This window comes from Diachasmimorpha longicaudata, chromosome 3 (genome assembly GCF_034640455.1).
Source record: "Diachasmimorpha longicaudata isolate KC_UGA_2023 chromosome 3, iyDiaLong2, whole genome shotgun sequence".
NCBI lineage: Eukaryota > Metazoa > Arthropoda > Insecta > Hymenoptera > Braconidae > Diachasmimorpha > Diachasmimorpha longicaudata.
In genome coordinates, this window is record NC_087227.1 from 8,875,470 (window position 1) to 8,893,359 (window position 17,890).

Below are 17,890 nucleotides of genomic sequence, written 5' to 3' on the forward strand. Positions count from 1 at the left end.
AGTTTAAAAAATTATTGTTTGCGACTGCTTCCACTATCTCCAACGGTTTTACAAAATAATAAAAAATATAATATTAAATTTATGAGGAAACCGGGGGTAGTATGTCTCGTGGAGCCGAGGGAGTTGCGGATTACGAGGCAAGAAATCGTAAAAAAAAATGAGGGTTAGATTTACTCGTTACAAATGAAGACATAGGCAACCGGCCATATGAGCTTTCATACCCCCTGTCGTGGTTTTCCCTCGGTTTCCCTCCTCCCCTTCCTGACCACATTGAATTGATTGGTCAAGAGGATATCATATAGGCGGCAACAATATGTCCATCAGCGATGGATCGATGTTACCCAATTGCTTTGCAGTTGAATATAAAAATGTGCACGAGGTAAAAAAATTCTTGGGTTAACCACGAGAATTCCATAGAAATGCATTGAATATTGATTACTTCCTCCAGCTGTCATTTTTTTTTTTTGGCCCATATTAAAGGTTCCATTTTATCAAAAAATTATGCGCATCTACTACTGCTATGACAGATAACATGGAAATAAATTCATTTGTAAATTTACTCGGGTGTAAAGTACAAAATATTGTTGCTTTCTGTCTCATCCATTCGTTCCAATTAGCTCTGAGCACAAAGCACATGCCCATGTAACGTTTGTTAGTCGGTGAACCACTGACATCGGTGGCACACACAATATTTTGCGCCTATCCAACTTTTAGCCCGATACTCGGTATAAATTTTCCTTTACCCCCCATTTTTTTCATGGGATTCTTTTTCGTTAACGACGGTGTACGGTCTTTCTCCACTATTTTGCTCATTTTTCCTCTGCTTCTCCCTCTCAGATATTTATTTTCCCGCAATTTCTCTCATTCCTTCCACTCTGATAATCTTCATAATAACCAGATTCAATTAAATGGAGAAAATTGTGATAAGAGAAATAACAAAAAAAGATCCTGCGACAATTGAATATTTCTTTCGATCGCCATAATGAGAACTCGTTTCATGTCATTCAGCTGCAATTTATGATGAATTGATACCTCTTGAGAAGGGAATCATTATCACATCATTTATTCGTGAAATAAAGAACGATAAACTTAGTTTAGCGGGAATATTAAAGAAAAGGGGTAAATTTTGGGAGAACAATGGGAGGAAAAGTTTTTTATCGTCAGAATGATAAGTTTCAGAGAGAAATGAAGTTGAAATTCATCCTGAAATCATCGCTCATTTTACATTCTTCAATTTGATCCTTCAGTGGGCCAATTTCCTACACCACCTGAGTAAAATCTTTCTCCTTTTCAGCTTCTTCCCTCGTTCTCCTCGATATTCCAAGAAAAAACTTTTCCCTCAACAGGGAACTTTTCCATTTCGTTCTATCGAAACTATTTCGCCGGAAAGTCCTCGTTAACGGTGAACCTACTTTGAAAGAAGTACATACCGGACAAGAATAAGCAAAAGATGATGATGAAGAAAGAATGATTGAATTTGAGGTTTAGGTATTGGGAAGTTGAGGTGATTAAACACTGACAAACTTTGCCAGCTTTTCTTAAAAATTTCGCATGAAAAGTTCGTTTCCATCGAATTCCGATGGATTTTTTCCCCCTGAAACTTTGTGGAGTGATATAACACTCTTCAAATGGAATTGAATGCCGAATTGAAAGGGGGGCACATGGGTCGCAACAAAGTGTGTTTAATATCGTGTACTATCAGGGTTTTCCCATTATTAAATTGGGAAAAAAATCTGGATAATCGATATCGCATGTTTGATTGAAAAATCGATTTTAAAAGGAAAATTAATCGCGTACGTTCGCTAATTGGAGGGTTCACGTGCAAAAATTCAGAAAAGCACATCGGTAATGTCATTTTATCGATCGACCTGTCCTCATTGAACACACATTCATCGTCGGAAGTACTTGAGGGAATCGCTAGTGCAGTGATAATTAATAATTATAACACATTGCACAATATTGTCACGGAGGATGCGCCACGTAATTTCCGTGAATAGTAAACTAAGGCGCTAATTAATGCTTCAGAAACGGTAATTAAGTACTCGGTGAACCAGCTCTACCTGTGAATCTTTGCAACTCAGTTCATGTCGTGTACTTCATCAATTTACAGTAATAAAAAATTCCGTTTGGGTCGCAAGAGTTGTTTAATGCATAACAAATTGCTCCCATAAAATTTTCTTAATCATATTTTCAATTTACGTAAATGTTGATTTTCAACTAAACTTGAACCGAGTTCACTGAATATTTTTAATTAAAACTTTTACAAGTGAGGGAGTCTGCTGCTCCCTTCCAAATTCTCAGGTGATAATAATGAGGAAGGGTAAATAAAATACGAGCAGACGTTGAAAACAATTCTAATAAAAATTCTGGAGCGAGTATGTGAAAAAAGCAGTCCCTCGCTTGTCCATAAATCCTCCATCGTTCAGATAAAATTTCTGGAACTTTCCGGAAAAAATTCCGGAAAATTTACGACTCATTAACATTAAAATTCGTTCCTGGCCACCACTTTGCGTCTCTTTTATCCTACTGGCACCCTAATTCCTCTCAGAAATTTCTTTCTCTGTGAATTACATCCATCTGCATTTGAATTAATTGAAAGTGTAAAATATTCACAGCTGAGACTGACTCGATAAAATTAGCCTGTCGTGGTGAGCAACAGCCAGGGCCATTCGACTAATCTCATTATTCGTAACACGAATCCTTTGCTGGAATATTCTCATAACTGGTGGAGGGCCCAATGGAAGGAGGTGAATGCAATGCATAGAGCGATTTTTGAGTTGACTCAATAAATTAATTAAGCGTAAATGTGGCCAACAAGGCCAAAACTGCTCGTGAACATGAGGAGAATGCTCGAGGCATAGTGGCACGTTTGTTATCCATGGAATCCAGGGATTAATTGGAAGGGTATTAACCTGGGGAGACACGCCAGTGTTTGTACAGAGATTCTCTTCCAATCAGTTCTAGTTCCGTTTGTTTCATCTGATTCCACCATTCGTTTCAACAGGATAAAAACAAGGAGTGGGAAAAATTCATCAGACCTCTGGGGATTAATCGGGCTTTTCCAATTTCTGGCGAGCCAATAATCCCGTAACTGGTGTACACACAGATGTCATTATTACAGCTGAGTATTTCCAATGATTATGGGGAAACAACTGGTAAACAAGTGTTTACCCATTAAGGACGAAAGCGGAAAGCTGCACTGCAGCTTGAAAATAATTCTCTCGTCGAAGAGGATTCATGATTAATTCATATCAAGGAAACTTGTAGGAATGGCAACTGGAAAATACAGTGTAGAGAGGAGGGGCGAGGGGAGGAGAGGAGTTGCAGATTAATTGACGTCAGAAACTCAATTCAGTGACAAAGTTTTCTTCGAGGCCTGCATGCGCAATATGGATGAAGTGTAAACTCCATTAATCACACCCTCAGGGCATTTCTAATTCTTCTTGACGGATGACTCGTATACCCTCGGTTGCCCTTCTCCCCTCATATTTTTAAGAGGATTCGACTGTTTTTTTTTTTGACGACTCGAATAAAAGACGAGTTCATTTTTTTGGCTTCTTGAGAGATCGCGATTTATGGGGGAATAATTAATGAACTATTGAAATTCATAACAAAACGTTAGTCTGCTTGCCTTCTTGCTTATTCGGAGAAGAATAATGCGTTAGAAAACTCGGAAATTGGATAGGTGAATACAAAAACGGAAGCATGAGGGGAAATTAAATTTCCGGCTTCTCTTACTCTCGTTTAGTTTCCAGTATTCTTAATATCACCTAGACTTTTGTGCGCCGGCAGTTTTCTAAGGAACATTGGTGAGCAGAGGAGATTTAAAGTCTTTGAGCCACTCCCAACTGCAGCCGAATACGCGGAGAGAAATATTCAGTAAAAATCGTAATTTTTTAGAGAAAAGTCGAACAATATTCCGGAACACTCCGAAAAAATTCCGTAACAGTTCCGTAAAAGTTTGCTCATTCGCATTTCACTGCGGAATTACCGGAGAGATACGTAATTGTTATTAAATAGTGCTCTCCATGTACTACGATTTTTTTCTGATCTATTTTATTATTAATTCTGATTGAGAATTTCCATTGGCACTTTCATCAATTATTAAAAATTCACATTCCCGAGGACACATGATCGTCAGCGTTTTTTTAGGCAATTTATATCCCTGAAAATTCGACAGATCAACTCGTCGCCTCCGATATAGCATTCTGTCAACCGAGAAAAATATTCAATTCTACGATGGTTTTGCCGTAGTCTGGCAGCGTGTCAAATGCGAATAGACTATAATAGAAATGAAAAAATAAAAGAAAAAAATGTATTCCAGACCCGTAGACACGAAATTTAATAAAGCTACCAATTGCTTTCCTTCAAATTAATTTTCTGAGCTGGTAATTTTCTCTGAATATCCTCCACACGCTGGACAAATTTATTTTACCATCTTCCGTCCATTGATGGGATTTTTTCTTCTTCAATAAAAACGTTCCTTAATGAGGTGCATTTTCTCAGAGAACGTATGCACGAATAAAGAGAGTGTTTATTTATTATTCCCTAATTAATACTGATTCCGTAGTCTATCGAGGCAATTATTAAAAATTCAACAATGAGTGTAGGAAAGTTCCCGAAAGCCTTCGTCTACTGCTACCTCTTATCCAGAGTAGAAGCAGAAACTCGGTGAACATAAAACAATGCTAAAAACGTCTCCATAGCGGTACTACCCCGAAAGAGTACTATCGTAAACATCGATCTGGCCTGGGCTTTTGTAGTTGTGTTGACTGCGAACGGAAGGCGAAGATAATGGAATGGTGGAATGGATAGACAGTAATAATGTAGAATCGCATTGGTGAGTTGAAAGAAAAAAAGAAACTGCGAGTTGTAAGACACAAAAGTTGAAGGGGTAAGTTTGTGATGTGTGACAGTAGACACCCAATGCATACATATAACAGAGCATTGAGGTAAGATTTAAACAATTGCGTGCTATCAGGATGGCAAATCACTTTTGACTATCGACCCATTTTTGGTGAATATCTCGGAACCTAGGGGAGATGGCAAAATTTTTGTTAGTATCTTTTTTGTGAAGGGAATTGAGTTCTACGACAAAGGTCATTACCAAAATTCCGCTATCTCACGTAGATTCGGAGTTATTATCGAAAAACTAGACTCAGAGATAAATCAATTTATCTCGTCGTATTCCTTTATTACTGAAATATTTGGCGAATTTTAAAAACTGGCAAATGGCAATGACAGCGTCAGCGAAGCAGAAGATCCAGCCAAAATGATGAGTATATTGATTAAACTTTTTGCCGCAATGAAAATACACATTGGTCGCTGCAGGGCTGTTGGGGGTTGATAATCCCAACGGCGGTCGACGAATGTTTTCAGAGTAAGCGGAAATTTTAGTGCAGTAGTAGCATTGAACTCTCGACTAATATATACATACGGCAACAGTAGATGACAAGTTGAACGCCAAAGTCAGTCAAATTTACAGGCAATTGCGTGTATATTTTACTCGATATTACCACAGAAATGGCTTTTGACAATCCGTTTGGTTGTGTCGTTTCAACTCCAGCGTTAGAGAGCTTTCCGCCATTTCGAATGTTTCATGAAGGGCTGTTTCAACGACAGTTACTATCTTTGAGGGTGTAATGACTTTACGTTCAGTGATGAAGACTCCAGTAAATATTTTATTGGACATCACGATAATTTTTTAATTATCGAATACATATATAGCACCAAAAAAATGATGTAAACAGGATCTGAAAACATTTAATAAGATGAATAAAATACTTGAGTTAATGTCAGTTTATGATTATTATTCTATTAACAGAACCTATTGCAGGACTGTCTCTCTAATGGTCGGATTTTCCTATCTCGAAAATCTGAGGACTCAGAAGTGATCATAAAACCGAACGAATTCAGTACATATGTATGTACCGCGGTTGATAAAATCATGCAACTGTAATTTATTACGTTTATATATTCGACGGTTGAAGAGACTGAAGGAAAAAAATCCAGCATATTCCCCTGATTTGAGGTTTCACAACAACGATCGGAGGAAAATTGGGGGATGAAATATAAAACCAACGAAATGTAGCAATAATCCATGAATTTATGAGGTTACCAGTCGTAAAACCGTCGGTGGTCGGTTAGTAACTACATGGCAGTCAGTACATAAACCAGTAGCTGTACGTGTGGATATTCGGGCGGGAGTTCACCTTGGGGCCGATTTGCATGGGATTTGAATCACTGAAAACCCATGGGACATCCGTGTGTTAAAGGACATAGGCACTACATTTTTTTTTACTGACACTCCGAGTTAAAACCATTTACAATTACAAAAAACTACAGCTGGAAATTGAAAAATTTGTTTTTTTCAATCCTCATTTATCGACTGATTTTTTTTCCCTCCCCTCTCAATTTTATAAATTTTATGTTGCAGGTAAACTGAACTAGCGCCACCGGGGGAAAAAATAAAGCCGAGAAATTGGAAAGCAGAATGACTTTTTTACCGAGTCGAACGCCCCGCAAGGGCACCGTACTATGTTTTATCGCACTGGTTTTCCTGTTTGCACTTTATCAGCTGGGAATCATATGCGGAAGTGGAAAGGATCAAGGAACAACAATGATGGTCGCCAGAGAAGTGAGTTATCCTCCATGAAAAAATATTTTTTTATATTCTCCCTGTGCATCGCCCACGGCTTTTCTTATTCCTTTCATTTATCATTCACTCTCAGTTCATTTATCTGCGTGAGAGTGGAGTGGAATATAAAAAAATTTATTACCATTTTCATTATTAACTATTCAACGAAACAACAGTAACTTTTCACTGACTATTTTATCTCGCGGCTACAGTCAGAGGTGCAACTACCTTTAAGGACCGTTTGGGAGGAAGTATAAGACGGGGAATTACCCCTCCCTTCCCCCAGTCATGAAGAAAAAAAAGTAAATCATCGGCAGAGGAAAACTGTTTTTTAATGTCATGATTAAATTCAAACCGCTCTTTTTATTTTCCTTTAGTGGAACTTTTATTTATCTTTCTTCTTCTGAAACTGTGACTGTCGTCTAAGAGGGGATGAAACCCCTGTGTCTATAAATTTCTATAATTGTGCGGAATATTAGGTACCAGCTGTTACAGTCATTAATTTTTTTGCTATGTCGATCAATATGATTGAGCAAGACAGTGACGAATAAAAAGTTAATTAATCGTTTATCAACTTTGCGATAAACGAAGGACACTGGCGATGGCTGTTCGTCACGCTAGAAGTTAATTATTCGCGTTAGCAATTATTTACTGTGCAAGTACATAAGACAGAACGTCTTACACACGGAACAAACAATAAGTCGCTCTTTTGACGCAGCGATACGTGAAATTATATTTACCTTCGCGGAGTAATGAAACATGAATGAAGATTTTAAGAATATAAAAATGTTAGTTGCGCTGTAATAAAATGAATTATCTTCCTAGTCGTCTTTCTCATTCTTGAAGAATTCAGCACTAAAAAAATGAGCCTCTCACTGCTCATAAATGTGGAAATATCCGGAAATGGCAGAGATTTTGTAGAATACGGTGTTTACCTGTTCTTGCCACTGGTGGAATCCCCAAGAATGAGACACTTGCAATTTATTTCCCCTCGAATAAAAAAATCAGGTACTTTATTCAGAATCGATTACAGGGGTAAGAATCGGAATATTTCCGAATATATCCTCTTTCCACCGTACAATCGTCGATAGAATCCTCTTTTTATACCTATACTCAACCAAGTCTGACCTAAAATCTTTTCTTACTACTAGCAAAATGTCGTCTGACTAAAGCCAGATTGATTTCACTCGATTTCATGGCTCTTTTCACTCGTCTGCTCAGGGCAATTCTCTTTGCCCATTCCTAGGTCGTTCAACATCTTTCACAAATTGACAGAATAAAATTTGTTAAGACGATCCCAGTGTCTTTTACAATCTGATACAGAAGCCTGATAAATTAAACCATTTTTTGAAAATCTGAAGACAACGAACGTTCAGCTTCGTTCTAATTACTTTTCACACATTAATGATTTGGTTTTTCAAAATTTGTTGTTCATAAATGAATGATATATATTGTTTAACCAAATGGTATTTTCAATAAAATAATAATTGCCTATAAATTATTGATAAAAAATGCTGGGAATTTTAATAAATTGATTTTTTTTTCAATGTTTTCATCGCATGTCATTCCAGCTTTGATTTTTAATTTTGTCACGTGATTTTTTTTAGTTTCTATGCGTTTTGTAATGTCAGGGTTAAGGTCCAAGTAAAATTATTTGGTTTTCATAGCTATTTTCACCAGTAGCCGTATTAAAATGAGAAGGACGTCTGTGTATACATTTTTTTAATTTATACTTTCTTCTCCTGTTGAGAAAGTCATTAAAACTACAAAATGCAACAGCAAAAAATGTCATTGCTGTCAACTTTTGCAAAAGGTTGTAACATCCTTTTTTGCCTCTATTTGAAGTCACGTTCTCTTTGCGGCCTTTTGGAGTCTCTGTCGTTCCGAAAAGCGTGAAAATTGGGGAGAAGGGAGGGAGGAGGAGAGAAGAAGGGTTGAAAGTTTCAGAGGAGACCGCGAGGCTGAAACTCTTGACGTCATAAAAGCGAGAAAACGACGGTGACGGTAAACTTAATTAGCGCCTTTTACGGTAAAAATTTTGCGCGTGTGAACCTTTTTAAGACGAAAAAAATTAAGTATGAAGATTAAACGGCAATCGAGAGAAAATGTTGTTCGAAATTTTTATCCTCTGATGACCGGCCATTCATTAGCCTCGCGGAGATTTTTTAATTGGGATTAATTTTCTGGGAAATTCACCCAAACTCATTCCAATTCTGGTCTAATGAGAGAACAGGGACAAGGGAGAACTTTCTTATTCGACTAATCACTTTGATCTGTAAAATATACCCTGAGAATCTACCCAAGTTACCAAAAAGACATTTTCAACGATCCAAATTATGACATAATGACGCGCTTTTTGTGTTTCGATGTCATGAAAACCGAAACCAGGTGGGTCATGTCTCGTTTCAAACGGCTCTCATTATTCCACCATTCCTCACCCCTTCTCGTCCCTTCTCTTCTCTTCCCTTCTTTTCTCTGTAGTCGAAAATAATAAAATTGTGTGATCGATGAAACGTCACTCCCCGCAGTGAACAGTCAATGCTTCGGAGAATTAATAGTTGAATAAAAATGTAATTTGTTCATTTCCAATTCTCTGGTGAATTCTCTTCTCCGTCAGTTGGGGAGAATCAATTCAATACATTAAAAATCATGTCGATGGGGTGGAATACCATTGGCGAATTTACTTTTTCAGGGTAAATAAAATGAATAAAATTTCATTTCAGCCAATTTCGTGGGCTTTCCAATTTTTCGAATGCTCTCATGATTTTTCCCAGAAATTGCGGAAAAACTTTACGTTTAATCCAAGAAAATTTTCCCTGCCCACCAATTTACGTAGAGATTTTCCTTCCGAAATTAATTAAAAACCCGGCATAAAAATCCACATAATTCATTGTTAATTAGTTTATCAATTTTTGCAAAGAGAGAAATATCTCTAGACAAATGGAAATAGAAAATTCTCACCGATGAAAAACCTTCCACCTCTCCTCCTCGACATCTCAACCCTTTCAGAGTTTCCTCGCTAATGCATTCTCTGAGCAATATTTTTCATCCCTCTCTGTACGTTTTTTTTATCAGTTCTTTTGTTTTCAACGGACGATATATACTCATTAATATCCTACGGGTTAAAATGGCCCATGGAACGTGCCACTATCCCACTTCGAAACAAAGGATCAGAAAAGGAATAGAAATGAAATGAACAAAAAGTATACATCATACCGCAGAATGAATATAGCATGCGTTAGTGAGCAAGATAGGGGATAAGGGGTGGGATGCGGAGGGTAGATTGGTATGAGTTAGGAAAAAAATGTGACAAGAGGTAAAAAGGAAAATAATGCGAAACATGAAAAATAGTGGCGAAAAAATTGCTGAATAATTTGAATTTTTTTTATTATCTACGAAACAATGAATAAATTTTGTTGGCAGTTCGCTGGGTGGAATAGCTCGAACATGTTCGAGGAGTATATTTCGTGCGACACAAAAAAAAATCGTAATTACCTCATTTAAATTTTTATTAGGAATTAATGGAAAATGAAAATTTCAACATAAAAAACTTGTGCCCGAAGCTTTTATTTTACTTGATGTGAACTTTTCGTATGAATATCGAGTGACGAAAACTTGGATCGTGAGTTATAAGCAACGATTTAATACCCCACGTCATGTAGCCAACATTTCTCTTCTCCCCAGACTCTCAAAACTCCGCTTCCCCTTATTTCGTTGCTCTTCATACCTTTCGTTATATTATTATGCCAGAATCGATTCTCCACTATTGAATGATTAACGAGGAGAACACCCCTGCTTATATCACATGAGAAAATGTAGAGTCTTGTGAACCAAATATGCAATGAATCATGTGCTCATTTATTTTATCAGATTTTTCAAAAAAAAAAAATGAAACACTAATGAATTTGCAACGAATGTATCAAATATTTTAATATTTATGAGTGCTACAAAATCAATTGAAATTGGCAGAAAAGTAATACAATTCAATATTTAATTTGCGAAGTAAAATCCAATGAAAAGTGTGAGTTGAAACTGAAATTATAAGAATTGCTACATAAATTCTACAATTTGTTCCGTAAAACTTAACCAGCCGTCTGATGACTCAGCCTTGTGTGAAGAAGTCGTTCCATAATTTTCCCTCAACCATGGAGAAATTTTACGGAACGGAACGTAGAGATAATTCACCAGTTTTAAAAACATATTTTGACTCCCATACAAGTAATTTCTACCCAATAAACATTCGTAATTAGCCTCATTCATAAAAGGCATAATTTTTTCTCACGTTAATTTCAATTGAAAAATTGGTAAACTTCAATTAACAAATTGAATACATGAAAAGTGATATTTATCGACCACTTACGTCTGGCGAGAGTTTGGGAGATACTTCCGAGGGAAGTGTGATATATGAGGAGGGCTTGAACGAGAATTACGTTTCACATTTACTCGCTACCCTAAGATTTGTCATGCGCCGTCACCCCGTTGCCCCTGTTTTTGGTTGTACGAAGCTGAAAAGCACAAATAGAATTGCCACAAAATCTGAATATTACAGCCGGAAAAATATTTTTCTCAAACAAATAAAACCGTCCATTTAAAATTGTTTGCACATTTCCAAAAAAACCCATTCCATTAAAAATACAGTTCATTTACTTCCAATCAAATATTTATTTATAATTCAGAGGAAAACCCTTTATAACAGAACCACCTCAAATATTCTTTTCATTCCATGGGCAATAATGATAGCATTGCAGTACATCTAAAATACAAGAGTTTTCTTATTAAACATGATGATGAAAGAAAATGAGTTTTCCTAAGAAGTTTGTTCTGGGTGGATTGAGCGGTACCAAGGTCGTCAGAGTAAACCATACGAAAGACATAATAATGTTGAGTTTCGAAACAAGGAAGAAGCCGCAATAAGACAGGATATTACTCGGAAGTTGTAAATTATACCTCAGAAACGCAAAGTTAATAATCCCTCCATTTTCTTCATCATATCGTTCAATATCGTCCTCTTCTCTTAATAATTATTGCCTCCGAAGTATTAAAGTCGTTAATGATCGTGGTTATGTATTTTTTATTGCAGAAATATGTCCTTGGAGCCACTGACAAGAAAAACTATCCGTATGATAGGAATATGCCATTGATCTTCATTGGTGGTGTACCGAGATCAGGAACTACCCTCATGCGAGCCATGCTCGATGCTCATCCTGAAGTCAGGTATAATCGATTGAAAATCCACTCCCTTGTCCCATTCCCAATTTTTTACGTAATGAAAAATCAATTTCGTTCTATTATCAAGTGCGAAAAAAATTATTATTAAATTTTTTTTAGAGTAACCTCTTATATTTTGATAGAATATTAATCGTATGAATTTTAGTCCTCCCGATCTCGGATGGAAATTGATGAAATTCTTATCCATCAACTAATTAAATTCTCGATATCTACTTTTTTCCTCCAGATGCGGCCAAGAAACGAGAATCATACCTAGAATTCTTCAGATGCGCCAGCACTGGTTGAAATCAGAGCGGGAGAATATCCGTCTCACGGAAGCAGGAATTTCGAAAGATGTGAGAAAATGAAAATACCATTCGTCAATGCTATCATCTAAACTGGGACAAGTGCATTTATTGATAAATATTTTTTTTTCTAAATTATTTCCAGGAATTTGTGAAAAACAAAAAAATACACTCGCCCTGCTTTAACATTTTCCCACAGAATGAAAAATGAATAAATAAATATTTCTCCGTTTTATTAGGTAATGGATAGTGCAGTTGCAGCATTTTGTTTGGAAGTTATTGCGAGACACGGCGAGCCAGCCCCCCGATTGTGCAATAAAGATCCCTTGACGCTCAAAATGGGTTCTTATATGCTGGATTTATTTCCTAATGCGAAATTTCTTTTTATGGTGAGGGACGGCCGAGCTACCGTGCACTCGATAATATCAAGAAAGGTGAACATTTTTATTTATTTTGACTTTCTAATGGATACGGTTCAAACTTTCGATTTCCACATTTTCTAATTTTGATTGGAATTTATGTAGAAGGGTTTGCAAAAGCGAAAATACGCACTTTTAGTTTTGGTTTGATTATAATTTAATTTTTTTTACGCTGCTTCAAAAATAACTAGAGCAACGCTTGAATATGGGAAGAGGTGCAAAACATAGCCTGCTCGTTCTCAATAAATAAAGAATAACAGTGAGAAATAATAAAACTAAATTGTTGTTATTATTACCTGGGAAGAAAAGATAGTAAATCTTTGAAATTTTTTGCTTGCTTATATTATCAAGTTGTAAACTTTTTTAGTAGTGCAGACCATTCGTAAACCGCTATCAATGTGTTGATTGTGAAATAACAATGAGACACCACCCAATGTCATGCTCCCTATCGCATACTCGCCACGTGCACGTTTTTATTTTTCTTTCAATTGAAGTTTACGAGACGACTTTTTAAAGTTGAATGGCAAATATTCCATATATATTTTTTATGGAGGTATGCATAACCGGAAACTTTTTCTTCAATACAATAAAATAAGTATTTAACATTTTTTATCGAGGTTTGTGCCTTGAGTTTCGAGTTTTTTCACTAAAAAGAATTCTGCAACAATTCACTTAGCAAACACGTGTGGAATATTTAATTGAAAACATGTTCTACTCGCAGGTGACCATAACGGGCTTCGATTTGACGTCCTACCGGCAGTGTCTAATAAAATGGGATCATGCCATTGCCCAGATGCACTCGCAGTGCAAGGAAGTTGGTCCGGATAGATGTCTCATGGTACCATACGAACAATTAGTATTGCATCCACGTGTCTGGCTGAAGAAGATTCTCAATTTCTTGGACTTATCTTGGAGCGAGTCGGTTCTCCACCACGAGGAATACATAAATAAGCCCGGGGGTGTCCCTCTCAGCAAGTGAGCGGCCATTTTATTCTCATTACTGCTCTCGTTGAATTGAATCCACTGATGAACAATTTTTTTTATTTTAGGGTCGAGAGATCTTCGGATCAAGTAATAAAACCAATAAATTTGGAAGCCCTCACCAAGTGGGTTGGCAATATTCCGGAGGACGCCGTAAGGGATATGGCCGACATAGCGCCGATGCTTTCAGTATTGGGATACGACCCTTACGCAAATCCACCGGAATACGGAACACCTGACAGTGTAGTCAGTGATAATACAAGGAGGTGAATTTCCGTCAATCATTTCGTCAGTACTTTACTTGACACAAAACTTTGGGCCTTGTGCCATCGCCACTGAGCACCACTTCAATAATTTTGATATAAAGTCATTCATTTATTTCCATTTTTTAGTTATGAAAAGCAAAACCATTGATGGGCAGCGAAATTTCGTATCTGAGTCGGTAATATTTTTTTTTTTTTGCTTTCTTATTAATTCTGTTGCTTGATTTGCTGGTGATTAATGCCATTGTTCGTCAACCATATCCTTCCCGAAATTTGCGTTAATCCATCTTGACATCTTGTGAGTTGATAATGCAGCAAAGATCATTCATTTTTCATTTAATACGAGGGTATCTCAGACTTTCTCACTTCAAGAATACATGAAAACTTTATTGTCGGCAATTGACTTCGCCAAGGATCCACTAAACTTGAGAATCGTTCTTCTTTATTTATAATTCTTTTAAATTGTCATCCATGTCTATAATTTTTATTTAAATACTATCCCTCGTGATAAAAATACAGATGCAGGAAAAGGGAATTGAGAGCCAGAGTAGCCAGGTTATAGGATACTTCGTCTACACAAATAAACCTAAAAAAACTATTGAGCGAAAATAACATAAAAGAATTGTACCGGAGCCCCATTAAAATAAGTAGCACTTGCACAGTATTCAATCATCATTACTGAGTTAGATTCGTTTCATTTTCTCCGGCTTACATGCTTTTTTCCTCGAAAATTGAGATGAACCAACTTCGCAAGGAATTTTGAAATACCTTTGTTTATCCAGAAAGTCTCAAACAACTTGCTAAGAATTATTTTTATAAAAAATGTCCATTTAAAAGAGTCATTAATTTTCCAGAGTATTGGCTGATGGTCACAAATGGACTGAAAAAGCTCGTGAATTAGCATTACAATACAATCATCCACATGTTGCCATTGAGGATGAGACACCAACACCTGCTGATGCGTGACCCCACATGAATCTCCCCTTAGGAATAAAAAAATTTTAATCTCCAAATGAACTTAAAAATGGGAATAAAATGACTTCGAGAAAACCAAACTAACTCGAGCAAGAAAATTCCAAGATAATGACAATTTTTAACTTGCATAATTTTTCTATTGATGTTATATCGTATTTAATCATTTACGAAATGATGATCTGATGAAAAATATAATTTTATTTATTATAAATTTAATAAATAGATGCCAAGGCCAGTTTATGAGATGGAAAATGATCTGATTTGTCATGGGCGCACAAATTTTCTTTTAATGTACTTAGTCTTCATTTTTTCATTGTTTTATGGAAAAAAATGACAAATCGTAGATAAAAATTAATGTTTGTTGCCATATTTCTAAGTATGTACTTTTCACCTTCTCATTAGGCCAGACAGAAAAAAATCCATTTTTTTGTACATATAATTATAAATGATAATTCAGTGGAAATACATTTAACAGGTGGAATAATGTAAGCCAATGTGTAACAGAGTTTATCTTTAATATTATTTCCGTTTTTGCTTGATGGCAAAGCATGGAGAAGCATTCAATCGAGTTTGATGTGAGATTCAAGTGTTAAACGTGTATATCAATTGTATGAAAGTAAATAAATTATTTTAATATGAAAACTCCTTATACCAATTTTTTTTAGAGATTATAAAAGATGTTTTCTAGAGTATTTTCAACATTATTTCTGTTAAAACAGAATTACTGCATTCTTAATTGTAATTTCCACAAAGATAATAAGGTTTTATTATATTAATATTTATTATAATGAATAAAAGAGGATTGTCGTTTTAGTCCTTTTATTCTTCATCCTTCACATTTTTTTTAAACAATCCTTTGGATAAATTATGATTCAAACGAGGAAATAGTTTCAATTCCACCTATTCCCCATTTCCCCCGAATCCAACACAAAGTCCAGTGTTTCGCAATTCACGTGGGCGCAGTGGGTGAACCAGTGGCCGCTGGTCGGTTGAATTCACCAGTCCATCTCCTTTACATACGAGAAAAGATGGTAGATGAAGCTGGTGACAGGTCTGTAAGAGAAATTACTAATAGAACCCCTAATTATCCTTGAAAAATCTCCTGTTGAGGGACTCGTAAGCCTGTGAAGACAAAAAACTGAAAGGGAAACCATCGAGGATACGCTAAAACTTGCAAGATACCTGCCCTAACCTAAAAATTTTTCAAAATTAACACTTCATTGTGACATGAATTTTTTCACAATACTCTTCTAGAACAACTTTTCTAAATATTTAAGAAAGAATGACCATATCTACGGAATTAATTATCAAATCGTGTAATTTGGGAATTCCCAATTCCTTGGGATGTTTATTTGTACCTCTGTATATGACTTGAACACCAGTGACGCTATCGATTTATCCTGAAATGAATTTGGGAATAAAAATAACCCCAGCTGATGAAGAATTCTTTGTCTCACGATTTCTTCAGAGTCCTGTAATTTTCTTGTGTTTTCTGATTTACCCTGAAAACAGTCGTGAAGTCCAGCGTCATTGTTGTGACTTTATTGTAATATTTTTTTTACTCTGTGTATCTACAGCTTATGTAACCGGTTTCACATGAAATAATGAAGTCTCAGGATTCCTGCACAGGATTGGGATTAGTTTTTATTTTCATAATTCAACATTGGGCGATAAATTTTTATTGTAATCGATGAATTCATGCAACGAACATTGTCGCTAATTTTATTATTTTTGTAATTAATATTCACTCAGGGATGAATCAGCGACAGTGGCAATCATCAGAGAAGTTTACGACAGTGCCAATGCACATGAGGCTTTCGAATATGAATTGGAAAGAGCACTCGAGGCGGAGTACAATCTGATTGTCATTGAGCCATCGAAACTTGGAGATGAGACTTCTAGGTGGATTACTGTGGGCAATTGCCTTCACAAGACAGCATCCTTGTCCGGATTAGCTGCTATCATGACTGGTAAGCAACCAAAATCATCACTGTAGCTTCCTATCGAATTAATTTTCATATGAGCAGATCCACGTTCAATAAATTTCCAAAAAATTGCTAGTGCCGCACAGTTATTAATCTAAAACTTATTAAATATCACAAAAATCAAATGAAGGATTTGAATAATGTATAAGAATGAATTATAATTTTCAGGTGTTGTTTGGGGTGACAAACCATACATTTGTGGTACGTTTGGAATAACAGCTGTGATAACTTGTGGACTTTACACAGTATCGTGGCAATTTGATCCATGTTGCCAGTATCAAGTAGAAACAGACACGAGTAAATTACCTCACGTTGAACTTCTAGCTGTTCTCGGGCCATCATCTCCAACATTTCTCGTAAGAAAAGACGACAGGAGACGTAGAATACTCCATACAACAATTACCCTAACGGCATTCAGTATCTGTGCATGGAGGCTCTATCAAGCCTTGAAATGAAACAACAGAGTCCACGCAAAATTTAAGAGAGGAAAAATAATACAAAATAGTTGTTAAACGACAAATGACTCTTTCCGCTCCCTTCCCACGTACACATAGCATATTTTCTGCATTTTTCTTCCTCAATAACTGGAGGATTACTTTGGGGCATGATTTTGTCGCTATGTCAAACGACTATGAAACACTCTGGACGAATTGGAGAAAGGGATTTCGGTTTATTAAGTTTTCGTTTAGAAAGGAGAATAAAAAAAAATAACGAAATATTTTATTTTTACCGGCGTGAGAGAAATGAATATTAGAGTTCACTGTATTTTTTAATCTGTAAATAAAATAGGTAGAATACACAGTGTAAAATGAAAAACAAATTTGTTGCTACTGTTGGGACATGTGGAGGGCATGAGTTAACTGGACAATGATTGCGATTCAGTTCCTATTACATGTTAAAAGTAATTTTTCCTCCAATTTTCGTGTAAAGATATTTTAACTCAGTTCACCACATGCGTCCCATTTTGTCCCATGTTTCCCTATGCTTGGGCCCAATTAAGCTAGAACAATGATTTTTTATCTATTGATTTTTTCATCTCAAAATAAAGACGAAACGATTCAAAATTGCTTTTTTCTTTTTTGCCTTATTTTGTTCTGCATAAAATACGTGAATCGCT

The 17,890-nt window shown here is 36.1% G+C and overlaps 2 protein-coding genes across 6 annotated transcripts in view; both read left to right on the forward strand.

Annotated features, from left to right (window-relative positions):
- Tpst (Tyrosylprotein sulfotransferase) overlaps nt 1-15,430 on the forward strand; it is a 56,042-nt gene extending 40,612 nt beyond the window's left edge. For 2 of the 5 annotated variants that reach the window (XM_064116334.1, XM_064116335.1), the window contains 7 exons: nt 6,437-6,637; nt 11,718-11,851; nt 12,093-12,201; nt 12,390-12,584; nt 13,291-13,544; nt 13,619-13,816; nt 14,668-15,430. In XM_064116334.1, the coding sequence (XP_063972404.1) occupies nt 6,494-6,637; nt 11,718-11,851; nt 12,093-12,201; nt 12,390-12,584; nt 13,291-13,544; nt 13,619-13,816; nt 14,668-14,779 (1,146 nt within the window). In that variant the 5' untranslated portion in view covers nt 6,437-6,493 and the 3' untranslated portion in view covers nt 14,780-15,430. Of the gene's footprint in view, nt 1-6,263; nt 6,283-6,436; nt 6,638-11,717; nt 11,852-12,092; nt 12,202-12,389; nt 12,585-13,290; nt 13,545-13,618; nt 13,839-13,942; nt 13,993-14,667 lie in introns of those variants that run through there. The other 3 variants (XR_010298506.1, XM_064116337.1, XM_064116336.1) reach the window with 3 other exon arrangements.
- A 282-nt stretch (nt 15,431-15,712) lies between these two features.
- LOC135160133 (transmembrane protein 11 homolog, mitochondrial) lies at nt 15,713-17,837 on the forward strand. Its single transcript, XM_064116344.1, has 3 exons — nt 15,713-15,839; nt 16,541-16,758; nt 16,942-17,837. Exons 1-3 carry the CDS (start codon nt 15,817-15,819, stop codon nt 17,226-17,228), a joined length of 528 nt encoding a protein of 175 aa, XP_063972414.1. The 5' UTR covers nt 15,713-15,816; the 3' UTR covers nt 17,229-17,837.
- Nucleotides 17,838-17,890: the final 53 nt, after the last annotated feature.

Bases quoted from the DNA above. Each gene is read 5' to 3' on its own strand.
- LOC135160133 (XM_064116344.1), top strand. From the start codon at position 15,817: ATGGTAGATGAAGCTGGTGACAG. The intron at 15,840-16,540 runs GTCTGTAAGAGA...ATATTCACTCAG, and splicing joins GTAGATGAAGCTGGTGACAG to GGATGAATCAGCGACAGTGG. The intron at 16,759-16,941 runs GTAAGCAACCAA...TATAATTTTCAG, and splicing joins ATTAGCTGCTATCATGACTG to GTGTTGTTTGGGGTGACAAA.